The 19,717-nt window shown below is 47.0% G+C and overlaps 1 protein-coding gene across 1 annotated transcript in view; it reads right to left on the bottom strand.

The window, feature by feature from the left end:
- SMG1 (SMG1 nonsense mediated mRNA decay associated PI3K related kinase) overlaps nt 1–19,717 on the bottom strand; it is a 1,828,328-nt gene that overhangs the window by 144,283 nt on the left and 1,664,328 nt on the right. The window contains exon 58 of the mRNA XM_086940872.1: nt 15,450–15,677. Within this exon, the coding sequence (XP_086796998.1) occupies nt 15,450–15,677 (228 nt within the window). The remainder of the gene's footprint in view (nt 1–15,449; nt 15,678–19,717) is intronic.

Below are 19,717 nucleotides of genomic sequence, written 5' to 3'. Positions count from 1 at the left end.
ATGGTTGTTTGGTAATCAACCCTTTTTCCTTTGAGCACCGCCTAAGTTAATTTTTTTACTGTCCCACACGCAGTGCAGAGTGCCTATTGTTGCTTTTTAACCTGGTTACCAAAGTGTTTGTAACTGCTACAAGGACTCCAGACCATTCAGAACACAGCTGTAAGACTCATGCTCTAGTGCTGACGCAGCACCTCAGGAAGCTTCACTGGCTCTCCATTCACAAGTGCAGCCAATGCAAACTTCTCACGCATACATACAAAGTTCTACACAACACAGGATCAGAATACCTGGAGAGCTGCATACATGTTCACCAATTCCCCGGACACCTACGCTGTGCCTCACTCTCATACAACCTGGAAGTCGTCATTCTCCAACATCGCACCCAAGACATAGAACGACCTCCTTCAACACATCAGTCTCTTCACTTCTTGAGCTCCATAAGAAACTGAAGCCCTGGCTCTGCGTATAAGCACCTTGAGGACCACACACACATCCACCCAAGAGCCTGCATACCCTCTTTGGTGATTAGTGCGCTATATAAATCAATTTAACATAACAGGCTTTGATAAATCTACTCACCCACATGCTACGGTGAGTTAGATTTTATCAGGTTGAGCCATTTGTAGCGCCTGCTCGTCTGTTCTAGCAAGTGAACTTCAGCCCGGAGGAACAGGTGTTGTGTTCAGTCAGAAAGTGAATGAGCAGTAAAGATGCCTTTAAATCTTGTTTTTTATCTGGACACATTTGCTGTCTGTTCAAAGACAGAGGTCAAATGTCAGTTTGTCTTTTTACCAATGGGTTCTTATCCTGAAAACTGGTGTTTACTTTTCTTTTCCTTATGACAGTTAAGAGGTTTGTGTCAAGTGAGCTGCCGGATAATCATTGTGAAACAAACTGCTGTAAGATGTTGTTTTATTTTCCTAAGGCAACATTTAAACAGCTTGTAAATGAATGGTACAAGTATTTCAAAATATATCAGGAAATACAAAATATTTTATTTTGTAATTCAGTAGTGTGACAAACAAAAATGTAAATAGGAGCAAAACAAATCATAACACTTTACTTGGTATTGTGCAAATGAACAATATTTGCAGAAACTCTATTTCCAAACATTATACAACATATAGTTTAATCACAAAAACCACATGTCAGTTGGAAATGATGAGGCCATTTCAATGGAAAATCATCTGATTGCAAATTAGTGTACTACCACTTCATGCTTCAGATATGTATTTATTAAAAGTGATTGTTTTAAAACATGATCTAGAGAAAGATTCCTGCCCCGGCCCTGATAACAATACGATCATGAACTAAGAGCCAGGTCAGTGGTCATGTGTATCCTATCTGTGGCTAGATGTGTCTTATATAGGAGCAAACCTTTAGTCTATTAAATCAAACAGAAGTGTTTTTTTGTACAGCAGGCATGCTGAACTCACATATTTGTAGGTGCTCGCTCTCATGTGATAAAGAAAATGGTGGCTCAGTAAAATGGAATATGCTACTTACCAGTATGCATCTGTTCTTGGCATGTAGGGCTGCTGACATTCATATCTGTGAATAGATCGCCGCCTAGTGTTGGGTCCGGATGATTGCACCTGGTTGTCCTGGAAGAGTCTTTGAAGTATCACGAGATAGGTGACTCCTCCCCTGGACTACAGTGCGCATGGGCATCTTCTCCATCCTCAGATTATTTTTCGCCATTGTGGCAGAGATGGATATAGTAAAGTAAGAGATGGCCATGCAAAAGATAATGCTGCAGCTACAAAAGGCACCGGGGAGGAGGGCGGGCGATATGAATGTTAGCAGCCCTACATGTCAAGAACAGATGCATACTGGTAAGTAGCATATTCCGTTCGAGGCATGTGGGCTGCTGAATTCATATCTGTGCATAGACTGTATAGCAGTATCTCCTCTAGCAGTGTTTATCTGTGCCTGCTGCAGCAGCTTGAAAGAGAGTTTTGAGGACAGCCTGGCCTACAGCAGCTTGCTGCTTTGCTTGTACATCTACACAGTAGTGTTTTGGGAAAGTGTGTATAGTAGTCCATGTGGCTGCTCTACATATATCTTCAAGAGGAATATTCCCTAGGAAAGACATGGGTGCCCCCGTTTTGCGCTTAGAGTGTGCTCTTGGGGGGGGGACAGTTAACGCATGTTTAGCTTTTTGATAACATATTTGAATGCATTTAACTATCCATCTGGCTATTCCTGATTTTGATATGGGATTTCCTTTATGTTGTGGTGAAAAAGCAACAAATAATTGTTTTGTTTTTCTGAATGATTTAGTTCTGTCCACATAATAAAGCAGAGCTCTCTTTACATCTAGTGTGTGTAGGGCTCTTTCAGCTACTGACTGTGGATTTTGGAAGAACACTGGCAGTACTATTGATTGATTAATGTGGAAGGTGGATATGACCTTTGGCATGAACTTAGGGTTTGTTCTAAGTACTACCCTGTTAGCATGTATCTGCATGAAGGGTTCTTGAATTGTTAGTACTTGTAGTTCGCTAACTCGTCTGAGTGAAGTAATTGCAATCAAGAATGCCACCTACCATGTTAAGAATTGCAATTCGCATGAGTGTAGAGGTTCGAAAGGAGGCCCCATGAGTCTGGCGAGTACTACATTTAGGTTCCAGACTGGTGAAGGTGGGTGTTTTGGAGGAATCACTCTTTTGAGACCCTCCATAAAAGCCTTGATTGCTGGCACCCGAAACAGTGAAAGGTGTTGTCTGTTTTGGAGATATGCTGCTATAGCAACGAGGTGTAGCCTTATAGAAGAGTATGCTAGGTTGCATATTTGAAGATGCAGTAGGTAACATATAGTATTGTATGGCATTGTATGGCATATTTGTATAGCGCTAAACTGTCACCCATAGGGTATCCTGGCGCTTGACTTGGTTAGCCATACAGAACTTTATGCTGCCTTATAACTTTACACCAACCTGGGGAAAAGGTGTGTTTTTAGACCTTTTTTGAAGGAGGAGAGGTACTCTTTACTTCTCAAGGACAAGGGTAGAGCATTCCATAGCTTGGCTGCAGTGAACCTAAAGGAGCGCCCGCCCATCCGCATCCTTTGGATTTTAGGGATTACCACCAAGCATGCAGAGGAGGAATGGAGAGATCTAGTAGGGACATACCAGGAGAACATCATCTGCAAAGAGGAAGGTCCCTTGCCATGAAGGGCCCTGAAGACAAGACATAGTGCTTAAAAATCAATGCGCCGGGAGACAGGCAGCCAGTGGAGGTCCATGAGCGCCAGAGAGGATGAATCAAGACGTCGTCTGGAGAGAGCCAGCTTAGCCGCCATGTTCTGCACTCGCTGCAGTTTACCCACTAGGACAGCAGGCGCACCCAGAAGTAGCGCGTTGCAGTAATCAAGCCTGCTTAAGATGAAACTACGCACTACCTCTGGGCGGGCATGAGCGGGAAGGAAAGATAGAATCTTCCGCAATGTTCGGAGCAGCAGCATGCACGTTGCCACGGTTTTGCTGACAAACGCGTCAAGCTGTAGATTAGATTCAAACAGCACCCCCAGGTTTCGGGTGGAGACTGCTGCTGCCCCCGTGCCCTGGAAGGAAGGAGGCCAAAATTTCGGTGGCAAGGGGCGAGGAATACGATCCGAGGAGCAGTGCAATACCTCGGTTTTTGAACTATTAAATTGCAGTTAATTCAGACTCAGCCATTCTGCAGTAGCTGACATGCAGCGGTGATAGGTCTCCTGAGACACGGCATCCATACCCTCAAACGAGAAGATAAGTTGCGTGTCTCGTCCGCATAGTTGAAGACCACAATGCCAAAGGACTTAATTAAACTGACCAGGGGGCGGAGATATAGGTTGAATAGAATAGGGCCAATGACCGACCCTTGCGGTACGCCCTGCCCCACCCGCTTGATGTCCGAACGGTTAGGCGGCAAGGCTACCACCTGGTGTCTGTTACCAAGTTAAGAGATCGACCAGTCAAGGACCAGGCTAGATACCCCAATGTCCTCTAGTCTCCTGATCAGAATGGCATGGTTTACCGTATGAAACGCGGCCGACATGTCCAGCAGCACTAGAAAGGCTGCTCGACCAAGGTCGACACGCGAACGAAGGGCATCCAAAGCGGTCACCAGTGCAGACTCAGTGCCGTGGGCTGGTCTGAAGCCAAACTGAGCCTCGTCCAAGCAGGTGTTGGTCTCTAAGAAGCTGGACAGATGTTTTGTCGCCAGTTTTTCCAAGATCTTGATTGGCAGAGGAAGCAATGAAATAGGCCTGTAATTTGCTGAGCAGGTCGGGTCCAGTGTGTCCTTTTTCAGAAGTGGCGATACCATGGCCAACTTCCAACAATCCGGGACTTGAGCCGTACTGAAAGACTGGCAGCAGATGGCGTGAAGAGGGGGGAAAAGCTCTTCTTGAAACAGTTTCCAGTATTTGTATGGCAGCGGGTCAAGGGGGGAACCCGAAGAGATCCCGTTCACCACTGTGCAAAAATCCTCAAAGGACGGGAGGGGAAAACTGTTCAGCCGAGCCTTCCTAGCATCCGACTCCATCAGGATCTTAGGGGTGGTCCCTCTTGCCAGGTTAGACGTAGCATGAGGGGTCACCGAGGACGGAGACCCAAAATTGTTCAGAATAAGGGTGATCTTGTCCTCAAAGGCCTTTGCCAAAGAGTCACAGAGCAGTTGGGAGGCCGGTATGTCGTTGGAGGCACATGCGGGCGGGATAAATCCCTAACAATCTTAAACAGGGCCTGAGATTTATTTGCCGCTGTCAGTAGAGTTTCCTCCAGGAAAATGGCTTTGGCGCATTTAATCTTGATTTTATAGGCCAGTAGTGCCTGCTTAAAGAGAACCTTATCAGATTCAAAATACTGTCTCCTCCAGGCAAGTTCCGTGCGTTTGCACTGGAGTTTCAACTGGAGAAACTCTTTAGTAAACCAAGGCATAGCCGGTCTAGCCCTATCTCTAATTTTCCGCAGCGGGATCAGTTCATCCAATGATTTGGAAACTTTCTGACTGAGGATTTCATAGCTCTCCTCCGCGCTGTTTCCCAGGGAGAAACCATCAGCTAACAGGGTTGGCAGGCTCGACTGTTTGAGGAGCCGTGACCATTGCCTACCCAGCTTTGAGGTGGCTCCTGTCCTGCCACTTTTCAAGTAATCAGCTGGTACTGACAGAGAGAAGTGGACAAGGGAATGGTCCGTCCAACATTGGGGGATGATGTTCCGTACTGACACCCGACTAGCATCTGCCAGGATCAGATCCAGAACATGACCCTTTGAGTGAGTCGGGGAGAGTATCAGCTGCTGCAGACAGATGAATATTGCAACATGACTGAACCAGCTCTTTGTAAGCTGAATCTGCCAACCCTCCTGGCCACAGATTAAAATCTTCTAGGACCAGAAACCTAGTGTGAGAGTTGGAGAGCTCGTAAATCAGATCTACCAACTCAGGTATGGCCGGTAAGGCATTAGCTGGCATTAGCTGGGGGTCTGTAGCACAGCAGCCCGGAATAAAGGACACCTTCTTGTCCCTTTAAGGAGAAACCGAGCCATTCTTCAAAATGTGGGGTATGGAAGCATCTAATGGGTTGATTTGGTTATTGGTTATTGTTGCAGTAGATAACAAATCTCTTCCATTTAGCTGCATAACATGCTCTAGTAGTTGGTCTTCTTGCCTCCTTGATGATATTCATGCAGTCTGGAGGAAAGTTAAGGTATCCAAATTCTAAGACTTCATGAGCCAGATCGCTAGGTTCATCGGATTGGGATCTGGGTGTCTGATTTCTCCATGGTGAGTTAGAAGATGGGGTGCGGGCGTAGTCTTTGATGAGGAACTACTGAAAGCTCCAGGAACGTTGTGTACCATGGCTGTCTCGCCCATGAGGGAGCAACTAGGATCATTGTGACTGTTGCCGTAGTTTGCGTGCCACTAGCGGAATCAGTGGTGCTGGGGAAAAAGCCTACGCAAATCTGCCTGACCAGTTCATCCATATCGCATTGCCCTGTGAAAATGGATGTGGGAACCTGGCGGCAAAGTACTGGCATTCGGAGTTTTCTTTTGTGGCAAACAGGTCTATCTCTGGGTGACCCCACATTTTGAAGAATGGCTGGAGAACTTGGGGGTGAATCTCCCATTCGTGCAGTTGTTGGCTGTGTCTGCTGAGCAGATCCGCTATTTGATCGTCTTTTCCTGGTAGGTGTTCTGCCAGGAGAAAGATGTTTTTTGGATTTGCCCACTTCCATATGCTCTGTGCCAAGTGGGACCGCTGTGGAGAGTGTGTTCCTCCCCGTTTCTGGATATAGTACATGGCTGTCATGTTGTCTGTCCGGATCAACACAGTCTTGTTGTACAAGTATTTCTGGAATGCTTTTAGGGCTAGAAATATTGCTAGCAACTCTAGTTGATTGATATGCAGTCTCTTTTGTTTGATTGTCCAGAGCCCTTGTACTGTGTATTGAAGTAGGTGGGCTCCCCAACCGGTCAGTGATGCGTCCGCTGTAAGTACTAGTTGTGGAACCGGCTCTTGGAACAGTCGGCCCTTGGAAAGGTTTTGTGGGTTCCACCACTTCAGAAAGTTGTAAGCGCGACTGTCTACCAACACAAGGTCTTTTAGTAGTCCTTGAGCTTGGTTCCACTGCCTTGCAAGGCACACTTGCAGTGGACGCATTTGAAGTCGGGCATGGGGGACAATGAATATGCAAGAGGCCATCATGATTGTGAGCTGCATGAAGACTCGAGCTGGCAAAGAGTGTTGTTCGAGAAATTTGCGAATGAGCATTTGCATGCTGTTTATCCTCGCAGAGTTTGGATATGCCTTTGCCACTGAGGTATCTATCGTAGCTCCCAGATATTGTTGTGTGTGGGATGGTTGTAGGTGGGATTTTGGTTGGTTATTGAAAAACCTAGGCGGTGTAGCAGCTGAAGTGTCTGAGACGTGTCTTTTAGGCACTGTTTGTACGATTTTGCTTGTATTAGCCAATCGTCTAGGTATGGAAACACGTGGATGTGTTGCCTCCTGAGATGTGCAGCTACTGTCGCTAGGCATTTTGTAAACACTCTTGGAGCCGTGGTTACCCCGAAGGGGAGAACCTTGAATTGGTAGAGTTGACCTTCTATTGTGAACCTGAGATATTTTCTGTGAGCTGGATGGATGGGTATGTGAAAATACGCATCCTTGAGATCCAATGTTTCTAGGAAGTCTCCTTGCTACAGCAACGGGAGCACTTGCTGTAGTGTGATCATATGGAAGTGCTCCGACAGTATGTATTGATTTAGGGGTCTGAGTTGCAATATTGGTCTGAGGGAACCGTCCTTCTTGGGAATAAGGAAGTATAGTGAGTATACTCCTGTACCTTGGTGTTGGAAAGGGACTGGCTCTATGGCCCCCTTTTCCAGCATGCGTTTCACCTCTTGTTGTAGCAGAGTGATGTGTTCTTTGGACATAGGTCTGTGTCTGGGTGGTATGTTGGGTGGAGTATTAGTGAGTTCTAGGAAATAACCATACTGGATAATTTATCTCACCCACCTGTCTGTGGTAATTGCGTTCGAGACAGGTAGGAATTGTTGGATTCTACCTCAGACTGGTGTTAAATGGTCTGGAGGTAGTGTGATGAAGTCACTGTTTTGCGGCAATAGAGGCTCTGGTGTTATCGCCTCCATGTCCTCTTCCCTTATTATTGTTGCCCCTATAACCTCCTCTGTTGGAGTTCTTGTTAAAGGAACCTTGGGTGTTGCTTTTGTATGTGGACGAGGATTGTGAAGTATTGCCCTGTGTAGCTGCTCTGTATGAGGAGCGTAGAAAGGAACCTCTGTGTTGTTGAAACTGCAATGCGCCCATTGATTTTGCAGTTTCTGTATCTTTTTGCCAAAAAGGAAGTCTTGATTGATTGGTAGTTTAAGAATGGTGGATTGCACCTAGTTCTTAAAGCCAGAAATACATAGCCATGCAGGTCTTCGTAGTAAGACGCTAGTGTTTATGGACCTGGCTGCAGTGTCAGCTGCGTCAAGCGCACATTTAATGATGGCGTTTGTAATAAATTTCCCCTCCTGTATGAGGTCATTAGCTTGGGATTTCAAAGGCTCAGGCAGGTGTTGCATTAAACTTTCAAGCTGGTCATAGTGTGCTCTGTTGTAACGAGCTAGTAGAGCTTGTGTATTTGCTATTCTCCATGAATTGGAAGCCTGTGATGCTACCCTTTTACCCGAGGCCTCTAGTATTTTGGACTCTTTATCAGGAGGTGGAGCTTCTCCTGTTGTCTGTGAGTTGGTCCTTTTGCGTGCATTAGCCACTACTAGTGAGTCTAATGGTAACTGACCTCTGATATAAGTTGGGTCTGTAGGGGCTGCTCTATATTTCTTTTCAATCATGGGATTGATTACGCATGCCCTGGCTGTATCTTGAAAGATATCTGGCGCATGTTGTAATACCCCTTTTAACATAGGAAGTGTTCTGACATTCTTTTCTGAAGTAGGGAATGTATCAAATAAAAAATCTTTGTCTATAGGGTCATTGTGCACGTCTACGTTGTTGTACTGTGGTATCTATTAGCTGGTTGAAGACAATGGTGTCGTCAGTAGGTGACAGCTTTGTTGGGTATGAGGAGGTGTTGGGATGCGTGTCATATGGATCAGTAGGTTCACCCCATGGTTCATCTTGAGGGTTAGGATCCTCTGGATAGTCATAATCATGTTGAGGATCTTCCCCTGTGTCACCCTCATTGCCCCCAGAGTACGTAGGAGAGTAAGGAGCAAAAGACGTAGTAGGCATAGTAGGATAGAAAGGAATGAAGGGGATGGACGGAGAAGTCCCAAAGTCCTTCTTATTTAGAGGAATGGGGGAATGAGAGTCCGTGTCGAATGGCCTCTTCTTCCTGTGTAGGATTGTGACTTTACCAGTCTCAGGGTTTATATAAATTTTTGCCTGGTCTTCTGATGGATCTGGATGGAAGAGTTCTTCTTCCACTGTCCGTGGCTGTGTCTTTGGCTTAGTCTTTTTTGGATCGACTATTTCCTTCGGGTCGATAACCTTTCTGGGTTCGACAACTTTCGGCGCCTTATTGCTCTTTCTCGGCTCGGCCTCTTTATCCGGGTTGACGAGTGATTGCGGATCTTTAGGTTCGATACGCTTTCTGTGCTCGACAGGTTTTTTAGGTTGACTGTCCTTTGTCGAGTCGATGACTTTTTTCGGATCGACTGGTGTTTCAGGAGCACTTGTTTTTGGTTCGTTGCCTTTCTTTGGTTCGATAACCTTCTCTGGCTGGACCACAGGCTTCGGCACGACGCCCTTTATGTCGACTACCTTCGGTTCGACGACCTTCGGCACAGTGGCCTTCTTCTATTCGGCGCCCTTCGGATCGGCGGCCTTCTTTGACTCGACGGCCTTCTTTAGTTCGGCGCTTCTCTTTGGTTCTGTACCCTTTGGCTCGACGGCCTTCTTCGAGTCGACGCCCTTAGGCTGTACGGCCTTCTTCGGTTCGACACCCTTCGGGTCGACTACCTTTTTAGGTTCTAGAACCTTCTTTGGGATAACGTTACTTGGACCTGGGGTCTCTGAAGGCTTAATCTTTGTTTTCGGAGCCGAGCCAGACGGCGGGGCTGCTGAATGATGTTTTGGATCTTGGCTAAGGCCTTTAGGCGATGCCTCGACCGGAGCCTTCGGTAACGGGGTAATTGGTGTCGGGGTCAGTGTACTCACGATTTGCCCCGGTGGGATTTCGTCATCGGAGTCCGAGTAGTCCTCGATGTGACGATTTCTAGATCTGAATCTTGCGCTTCTGGAAGTTCTTGTTCATCCTCGAAGATGTTGTCTGGTTCCGGTGCCTGCCGCTGCATCTCTTGCCTAGCGGCCCGTCGAATCCGGATGGTTTTCTTTGAACGGAATTGGGCACAGGCTGGGCAGGTTTCTTCCTTTTGGTCTGGTGATAGGCACTTGTTGCATACTGTGTGTTTGTCAGTATGCGGGAACTTGGAGTGGCATTGTGGGCACCTTTTGAACGGGCTCCTTTCCATCGACAGCAGGCCCGTGTGCCGTCGAAAAGGCCCAACGGCCCGCGTCGACGACCGAGTCGAGATGGAAAGCTTGATCGAGTCAAGAAGTACCGAGCGAGAACAATACAGTCGAAGTCGAAGGCCTTTTGGCCTCTAGAAAAGTTTAGTTTCGATTCCGAATTTGGACTGTAGGAATAACATCTGAACCCAATGGCGGAAAAAAACAATCTGAGGATGGAGAAGATGCCCATGTGCACTGTAGTCCAGGGGAGGAGTCACCTATCTCGTGAAGACTCTTCCAGGACAACAAGGTGCAATCATCCGGCCAAACACTAGGCGGCGATCTATGCACAGATATGAATTCAGCAGCCCACATGCCTCGAACATAATATTTAACCAGATCACATCATTTGAAACCAATTTAGGAGTCAAGAGCATTATAGTTAGACCAAGTAGATTAATTAAGTCACTAGCCCTACAGGTCTTTGTAAAAATGCTATGATTTTTCGAGGCCTCATAACATAACTGGCCCCCAAGTCTTGGTGACTACCTGCCTCCTTGGTCACACAGAAACCATGCAGGCAAGGGGTGGATCGAGGACTGATTTCCTTCAATACTGTGCTGTGAAAAACCGTTGGTTTACACATAGTCCCAGTCTGTTGAGCGGTCTTCATGCAAATCAGTCAAATGGGCCTTCTGCATCTTAAAGGGGGACCATATCACTCCTGCCAATTGCAGTTCAGGTCCTCCGCAAGCAGGAAGGTAATCAATCCCTCAAGCCCAGTCTGGAGGAAAAGAATCCAGTCTGAAGACTTTACCTTTGGTTTTGTGTCTTCTTTCATAAACTGGTGAGCAAGTCTCCTCAAAGTCAAAATGGCAAACTAAATAGTGCCTGGGGATCTACCAACTACACCTTGTAGGAGAGTAGGGTCTGCTTCCTATGGTCACCCCCACTTTTTGCTGTGATTCTCTGGTTTTTCGACTTTAATGTGGCTGTGGGCCTGCTAATCAGACCCACCGTCCAGCTGTTCTCACTCCAAAATGGATACCATGTACTTTAGGTACATACCAGATTGGTTACTGGGTCACCCTTGTGAGCCCCTGTATAGTATACCATAGGTACCCAGGGCATAGGTGCACCTTAGGCCTACCAGGGGCTGCAGCATATATTGTGCCACCCCTGGTTTGCCTTCCAAACTGACACCACAGGTCTGTTCACACAGCCTGGGCAAGGTGGTGTAATCACCCCTTACTTAGATATAGTATGTGAGAAGTTGGCCTGATATATGAAGCTCACTAGTTCTAGTGATCACCTTGTATCACTCCAAACAACCCTTATGGTGATTGGTTGTAAGTCAACCTTATAGACTAGCTATCCTAATGGTAGCATGGACAAAGCAGTCTTAGGCTAAACTCTTTTGGCATGTGAAGCTAGCTGTTTTACCACTTATAACCCCTTGAAAACCAAGTGAAAGGACACCAAACAGGTTGTTATGAAAATAAACAATATATTTATTAATAACAAAACACCTCTGAACTCTTTATGAGATCAGAGGGCAAAGCACATGACAAGACTCATAAGAAAAATACTTTCAAGTTGCACGAATTACCATGGTGCCCTAGGGGCACGTCAAACCATATACTAAGTAAGTGGGTTGAGAAAGTCGATAGAAGGAATGGAGCAGAGGCTGTAGGATCGTTGGGACTACACTACCCTAACCTTAGGTAAGTAATAGGAGGCCCACGGGACGCGTGTGCAGAATGTGAACTCACACGCGAGATGCGTAACAAAGTCAATGGACAGTACAATTTACGAAAAAGGTGAGTACGGACAGTTCTGACTAGTTAGGACTAAAGCGACTGGAAATCTGGACACTAGGAGAGTTGATCTACCCTTGAGCACCGAAATGCTCGTTACCTCACCCATGGGCTGCGGGTGCATAGGTGTCAAAGTGTGTCGGGTTTCCGCGTTGAAGTCTATAAAGCCTTGAAGAAAGATGCTGCAGGCGACCAGGAGGAAGCTGTCTGGAGTGATCCAAGGGTGGATCAAAGAAGATGAAGACCTGAAAGCAGAGGGGACAATGTTCACAGTCACTAGCCAGTGACTGGAGTGGAACCAGGAAGAAACCAGATGCTGTCATCGCAATCAGGTGAAGAGTGGACGCTTGACTCTGCAGCCACATGGACCAGGATGGAGGCACGTGCTGTCCCACGCAGGCTCTCGCTGTCGGCGGTGTTGGTTCCGGATTCGGCATCAAACACACGCGGTGAGTGGAAAAGGCATCTGGTGCTGACCAGGAGGGTCCCGGGTGCTTCTCCTTTGCAGGGAAGCAAGGGCCAGTCTGGAGCAACCAGACCAGCGGTGTAGATGTCGTGGATCATCGTCTAGGAGGCCACTAGCCAGCCGGCAAGTGACCAGACAACGCGTCGAGCAGCAATCAAGCAAAAGGGCCCCATGCAGATCTCGTGGATGCTGGAGGGCTGATCTGTGCAGGAGCTGCTCAGGACTGGGGCTTCTCAATCCCCAAAGCACTTCGTCGAGGATGCCTCAGAAGTCGTGCTGGAAGCGAAGTGCAGTTTCTTCAAGATGGCCGGTCCCACGTGTCTCGTCGCACCCACGGATCTCAGCTGTGCTGCAGATGTGAGTTGAGGTCAGAGAGGTCTGGAAGTCCGGGTCTCGTCGGGCTCTGAAGTCTGGATCCACCAGGGAAGACGACAAAGTGAACCGCTGGAATGCTTGATGGTGCCTGCTTGTGCAGGGTGGTCACTCCTTGGCCACAAGGGAGATTTCTTCAGTCTTCTGTGGAGCAGAACGTCGAAGCCAGAGTTTCTTCTAGTAAAGTTTCAAGTCAGGATTAATCTAATTTGGAATGGGACCAGCTCCTACCTTTATTCTCCTAAAGGGGGCTGTGCTGCGACTAGGTCCCTCCTATGGGTGGGACCAGGAAGAGGGGTGGTTACACCCCCTATCCTTTGTCAGGTTTCGCGCCAGAGCTGGGGCTGGAGTGCCCCAGCAACTGGTTTGAACCGGGGTATGCACAGGGACACCTTGTGTGCCCCAGGCAGGTCTCATTCCTTTCAGCCTGTCCTACCTAATACACAAAATCCTGTCTGGGGTGGTGCTAGCACCTCCCAAGGCAGGAAACCCTTTGTCCAGGCCTCCCTCGCTGGAAGGACTCCCAGCAGCAGGAGGTCAGACTTGTGTCTTTGGTAGCAGCATCCATTTTGTGATGCTGAGGCTCGCGTTAACTTTAACCGGGGTTCACAGTTACATATATGTCGTGTCCCTCTAAAAGGGTGGAATGCTACCCCCGTCGCCAGAATTGGCGAGGGGGTAGTATTCCAATTCGTATGATACCTTACTCGACATGTTTTGATAATGCTATGCCAAAGTTAGCAATAACCGCGAGGATTATAATGCACTTAAGAGTATATGGTATGGCTATATCATAGAACAGCTATAAGGAGATGGTTCCGAAAGCTGCAGAGGGCCTCAGCTCCTGCTAGGGCACCCTCTCACATAAAACCAAGCACTCTGCCTCCAGGATTGTCGAGGTTAATGCTAACTTTGGTTAGGCTTTATCAAAACATGTCGTGTAAGGTGAACATTATATGCCAGGCTAACTTCTCACACACCTCTCTAGTGGCCAAGGTGTGATGCCAGAGTGAACTACAAGGTGAGCCATATTTAAGGGTTTGAGTGCAGAAGTGCCCCCTGTGCTTGTTGTTGGCCTGTTTTCAATGGCATCAGATCCAAGATCCCATAGTGGAACCAGATGCCATTGCTGAATATTTTATTAGTATTGGCCACTGACTCAGTATTGTATATGTCCCAGTCACCCAGGCAGATGGAAACTTAGGAAAAGAGGGATGGGTAATTTTTCCACTCTGGAAAAATAAATCTACACTAGTACAAGAGGAATGGGCTAGAGGTTTGCCCACCCACTAGGGTATACAGGGTTTGAGGGCGGGGGGAAAAGGGTGAACAGATGCTGGCCTGGATGTCTGAGATCGACATCACCAGCACCTCATCCATCCACACAATACATACTCCAACCATGTTCTAGACCTTCTAAAAGCAAGGGAAGGGTAGTAACGGGGAAGTGTTGGATCTTTTTCTGTGGAGAACTGGCAAGCATTTTCTCAAAATGGTTCAGGAAAAAAAGCCTATGGGAACAGGTAAAGGAGTCTAATCTCTTGGACTGTAATTATGTTACCACTAATGCACCGTTATATTTCGTCCAAACCCCACATAAAACAAGTACTGACAAAGCTAATAATTTAAGCTTTTTTAGTAGGAAAACACGTGTGGGGTCGTACTGGTGATTACTTTGTTTGGGACCATTATAAGGTGCAAAAGTTCTCAATTCATGATATTTGAGCACCAACCGGTAACAAACAGCAGTTTTAGGTTTAACTTTATAATGTATTGAGCTTGGCCTCTGTCCCGAATGGCCTAGTAAATCAGTGTCATGTGAGGAGCCCTAACTTTTTGAAAACTTCAAGATAACGTTTGTCCGGCATGACCAAATTCAAGGGAGTGAGCTCAGGATGTGTGTCAGAATGTGCAGAAAGGAACAGATGTCAGCGTCTGGAGGGGGCTTCTATGTAGGGTGGCCAACATCTTGGAAGGGACAATCCAGATATAGAACCACACATTGCCACCTACCGTCAGGCGAGAAGATTGAACATTTTCCGTATTCAGTCTGGTGCATGCAGATCTTCAAAACGTAAGGAATCTGTGGTTAGAAGTATTCATCAGAATGTCCCTGCTACCGCGCTAGTGTCTCTTCCAAGACTAGTAGTTCTGACACCAGACTGTAAATATTCATATCAGTGATAAAGAGTAAATGGACTCTAGGAAATCAACAATTATATTCCAGTAGCTTGAAAGGCATTGGTGGTCAAATGCCATGGGTGCATAAAGGCAGTGGCTACACTGTGAAGAAATCTACAGTTTAACTATGGTTACTGTTTAACTATTGTTTAACTCACCGCGATAACAGACTGGGCATGTGTACACAGTGTGGCACATATAAGCTTGAGGAAAGATTAACATGCAAGTTAGAAGCAAACTTTATACAAAGGTCTGGTGGTTTTCAGGCCACATCAGCACTTACCAGAGAGAAAAGTCGCTGGATAGCACTTAAAACATTAGTTAATAGCAATAAAATAGACCGAAGTAAAACACCTCTCTTGACAGAAGTACTTTGACAACAAACTCGGATGCTAATGTGACATGATGAGCTAAATATAGAATACAGTAACACTCATGGTGTACTATTACTCCTTAAGGATATTGCAGATCCAAGTCACTGTTTGCAAGTTTATCAGACAGTACTATTTAAAAAGTTAGGGAATGTGAATATAAATGTTATTTATATTCAATGCATTTCCATGAACATTGAATTTGCATTAAAATCAAAAAATACTTTAATACCATCTTGTCATTACTTTAATAAAAGTAATTCCACAAATGTTACCTTAGACATAGCTTTCAGCAGATGTTTGACATCTCCCAGTTGTCTGTTGTGACCCGTGAGTACAGTTTTTATGTTGTCAACCAGATTTTGAATGGTTTCACAGACCGTTTCAATGTGTAGTTCCTTATCCGACTGCACAGTTCTCTGAGTAGACATTTCCTGGGTCAGTTGGTTATGAGCTGAGACGAGCCATTCAGGACTCCCAATAGAATGTTCAACACTAGTACCCTAAAAACAAAATTTGTACACTTCAGAGATGTACATATAAGTACTAATCCTTTAGAAACGCTATGGCAGTCCAGTGAACGATTTAGCCCTTACGATTAAGAGAAAACTCATTGTCATCATGGACCGCACATTTCAGTCCTTACAATTCCTTTTTTTAAATCATTTTTCTCATGTCTGTGAATCCAATTGGTTCAATTCAAATTAACAACAGCTCAACAAATGTATATGGTTAAAATAAAGCATAGGACTGGACAATAAAGTCTGTGATGAAACTAAGGCACCTGGCAATCTTATATGACCTATACTAAAAGCATAAACCAGCCAAGTATGTGGATTGCACATGCAGAGCTAAACAGGTGCCAAACCTTCCATCTCAGCACTATTCAATGACAACCTACACCATTGTATGCAATGAGAACCTTTAGCTTCACTACCCTTTGGCAAACCTATCAACTAAATTCTGGGACCTCAGATGCAGTTTAAGGCTGAGCAGCACAGAATTGAAGCTGCAGGCAATTTTGAGCTTGAGAGTGATTTCAAAGGGTTCCTATCTGCGATGGCATGGGAGCTGGATCCACACAATATTGTTTGTGAAGCTGGGGGGTGCTGGGGAAGGAGAAAGAAAATCCTGTCCAGTAGCTGTCTACACTGTACCCAATGCATTAAAGTTTCCTAGGCCCATGTGAGTGTGGCTAATCGGGAAACAGCCATTACAAAGCAGGCTAAGCCATGCGTGCCCTTAACCCGCAAGCCGTACCACAATTGCCTTAACTACGCATGTGCCTTAACAAGGCATATGCGTGGTGCACAAGTTACTTACCTTCGGTAACGATATATCTGTAAGAAACATTAGTGTTAGATTCTTTACCTTAGAATATCCCCAGGCGTCAGACTGGATCCGGAAAGTTTTCGTCAGCAGTACTCCGGCGTGTTGCTACGCGTCGTTTGCGGAACTGTGTCCATCGTCGGGATCGCCGGGATGACGTCGGAGTACTTAGACGCTGCCCTTGTGTGCTGTACATAGCTTTTCGCGCCAGTAACGCAGAGCCATGATATAAACAGACACTGGTGCCATGAAACTAGGGCCCTGAAAGGGATGTCCTTAACCCTAGATATCGGTTCGCAGAACGGGGAGGATGGATGGGGTGGTAAGGAATCTAACACTAACTAATGTTTCTTACAGATATATCGTTACCGAAGGTAAGTAACTTGTGCACCTTTAAGAAACACGTTAGTGTTAGATTCCTTACCTTAGAATAGATACCCCAGCAATACCAACCCCGGTGGTGGGTTTGCGAACCAAGGTCACACCAGAAAGTTCTGGAGAACAGAACAGAACGGCCGAAAAAGCCATTTCTCCAGACTTGGCTGTCCAGGCAGTAGTGCCTAGCAAACGTGTGCAGCGAGGCTGCAAACGTGTGCCTGACAGATGTCCTGCAAGGGGACTTCCCGGCTGAGGGCAGTAGTAGCCGCCGTGGCAAGAGTGGAATGGACGCGCAGCCCAACAGGGGGCTCCTTTTTCGCCAAGGAGTAGCAAACATTCAAGCACAAGATGACCCACCGAGAGAAGGTCTGCTTGTGCACCGCTCGTCCCTTTTTAGCGCCCACGTAACCAACAAAGAGCTGGTTGTCCACCAGGAACTGGCGTGTGCGATCTAGATAGAAGGAGAGCGCACGTTTTGGGTCCAGACGGTGGAGACTCTCTTCCTCCTTCGAAGAATGCGGAGGCGGAAAGAAAGTGGGCAAGGTGATGGACTGCTCGATGTGAAAGGCTGTGACTACCTTGGGCAGGAAAGAAATACAAGTCCTCAGAACAACTTTGTCCGGATGGACAGAGAGGAAAGGAGGTTTTGAAGATAGAGCCTGGAGCTCACTCTCTCTCCTGGCAGAGGTGATGGCAACCAGGAAAGCAGTTTTAAGAGTCAGAAGACGAAGAGGACAGTTATGAAGTGGCTCAAAGGGAGCGCACATCAGAGAGGTCAGAACACGGTTCAAGTCCCACTGAGGCATCACGAAGGGAACAGGAGGGAAAATTATTGTGATGCCCTTCAAAAATCTATTTACAACAGGGGACTGGAAAAGAGAAGGCTGATCAGGAAGCCTTAAGAAGGCTGAAACGGCCGAGAGGTAGCCCTTGATAGTACCCAGAGCAGAGCCCTGCTGGGCAAGAGACAGAAGGAAGAGGAGAACCTCTGAAAGGGGGGCAGAGAGTGGATCCACAGCCTTTGCTGTGCACCATGCCACAAATTTGTTCCACCTGCAGGCGTATACCGTTTTTGTGGAGGGACGCCTGGCTGCCAGAATCACATCACAGACTTCAGGAGGCAAGTCAAATGGCCTCAACTGTCGCTGCTCAATCTCCATGTATCTAGGTGTAGACAGGACAGGTTTGGGTGGAGGACCGTCCCCTGCTGCTGCGACAGAAGGTCCTCCTGAAGAGGCAGACTAATTGGGGGATTGACTGACTGAGTAGCTCAGGATACCAGTATCTTCGTGCCCAGTCCGGAGCCACAAGAACGTAAATGTATGGCGGTGGTGTTTGTCTGTGAACACCTGCACTACTCTCTCCTTGACAGAGGTAAGGAATGCCTTCAGTGCAAGTCGGATCACCCGGAGCTCCTGAAGGTTGATACGGAGCCTGAACTCTCTCTGATCTCCGCCGCTCACATGTGGCCGCACCATCCCAGGAGGGACGGATCCGTCACCACTGTGTGAGCCGGTCGGGGAAGGGAGAGGGATCTGCCATTGACCCAATGCCGGTTCGTGAGCCACCACTGCAATTGTTGTGCAGTACCCTCGGAGATCTGGATGTAATGGGACAGGTTCCCCTGATGTTGCGCCCACTGGAACTTCAGGTCCTACTGCAGAGCCGGCATATGCCACCTGGCATGATGATCAGCAGGATGCAGGAGGCCCAGCAGCTTCAGGGTCATTCTGAGCGAAGTACAAGTTACTTACCTTCTGTAACGATGTATCTGGTAGAGACAAATCTAGTCGCAGATTCCTTAACATAGAATTATCCCCAGGCGTGAGACTGGATCCAGAAAATTTTCTTTGCTACAGTATCTCTGCGCGCCGGTACCACATGACTCCGCCCTGAAACTCCACCCCGGCGCTGCATCAATTTTCTTCGGAGAACTTTTCTGCGCCACAACGCGGAGCCATCACAAACCAAAACTGTGAGAATATGGTAACAGTGTGCGAAAAAATCAGATAAACAGAAAGAGAAGAAGCGAATGGTGAGGAACAGCACCATTCGGGAGAGTGCTAGGCACTGTGGCACCGAAAGTCAAACAAGGGAAGAGCAGAGCACAGCTACTGCAAAGCAACCCTGCAAGCAAATTGCAAATGCTACTTACCAGTATGCATCTGTTCTTGGCATGTAGGGCTGCTGACATTCATATCTGTGCATAGTCCGCCACCTAGTGTTGGGTCCGGATGATTGCACATTGTTGTCCTGGAAGAGTCTTCGAAGTATCACGAGATAGGTGGCTCCTCCCCTGGACTACAGTGCGCATGGGCATCGCCTCCATCCCCAGATTGTTTTTAGCCATAGGCAGAGATGGAGTGAAGAAGTGAGTGATGACCATGCTATGAGCATATGTTTGTATATGAATACATACTCCAGCTGCTACAAGCGCCGGGGAGGAGGGTGGGCGATATGAATGTCAGCAGCCCTACATGCCAAGAACAGATGCATACTGGTAAGTAGCATTTGCAGTTCGAGGCATGTGGGCTGCTGAATTCATATCTGTGCATAGAATACATAGCAGTCCCTCCATTAGCGGCGGCCGCCCGTGCCAGCTGCAGCAGTCTGAAAAAGCGTTTTTAGAACAGCCTGACCAACAGCTGCCTGTTGTTTTGAATGCACGTCTACACAGTAGTGCTTGGTGAAAGTATGAGTGGTAGACCATGTGGCTGCTCTACAGATGTCTTCTAAGGGAATGTTACCTAAGAACGCCATAGAGGCCCCCAACTTCCTAGTGGAGTGGGCCCTCGGTGGTATAGTGAGAGTGCGCTTTGCTTTAGCGTAGCAGATC

The sequence above is a fragment of the Lissotriton vulgaris genome, chromosome 10, assembly GCF_964263255.1.
Source record: "Lissotriton vulgaris chromosome 10, aLisVul1.2, whole genome shotgun sequence".
Lineage (NCBI taxonomy): Eukaryota > Metazoa > Chordata > Amphibia > Caudata > Salamandridae > Lissotriton > Lissotriton vulgaris.
Note: the sequence above shows the minus strand (reverse complement) of the source record. Positions and strands in the feature narration are given on the sequence as shown.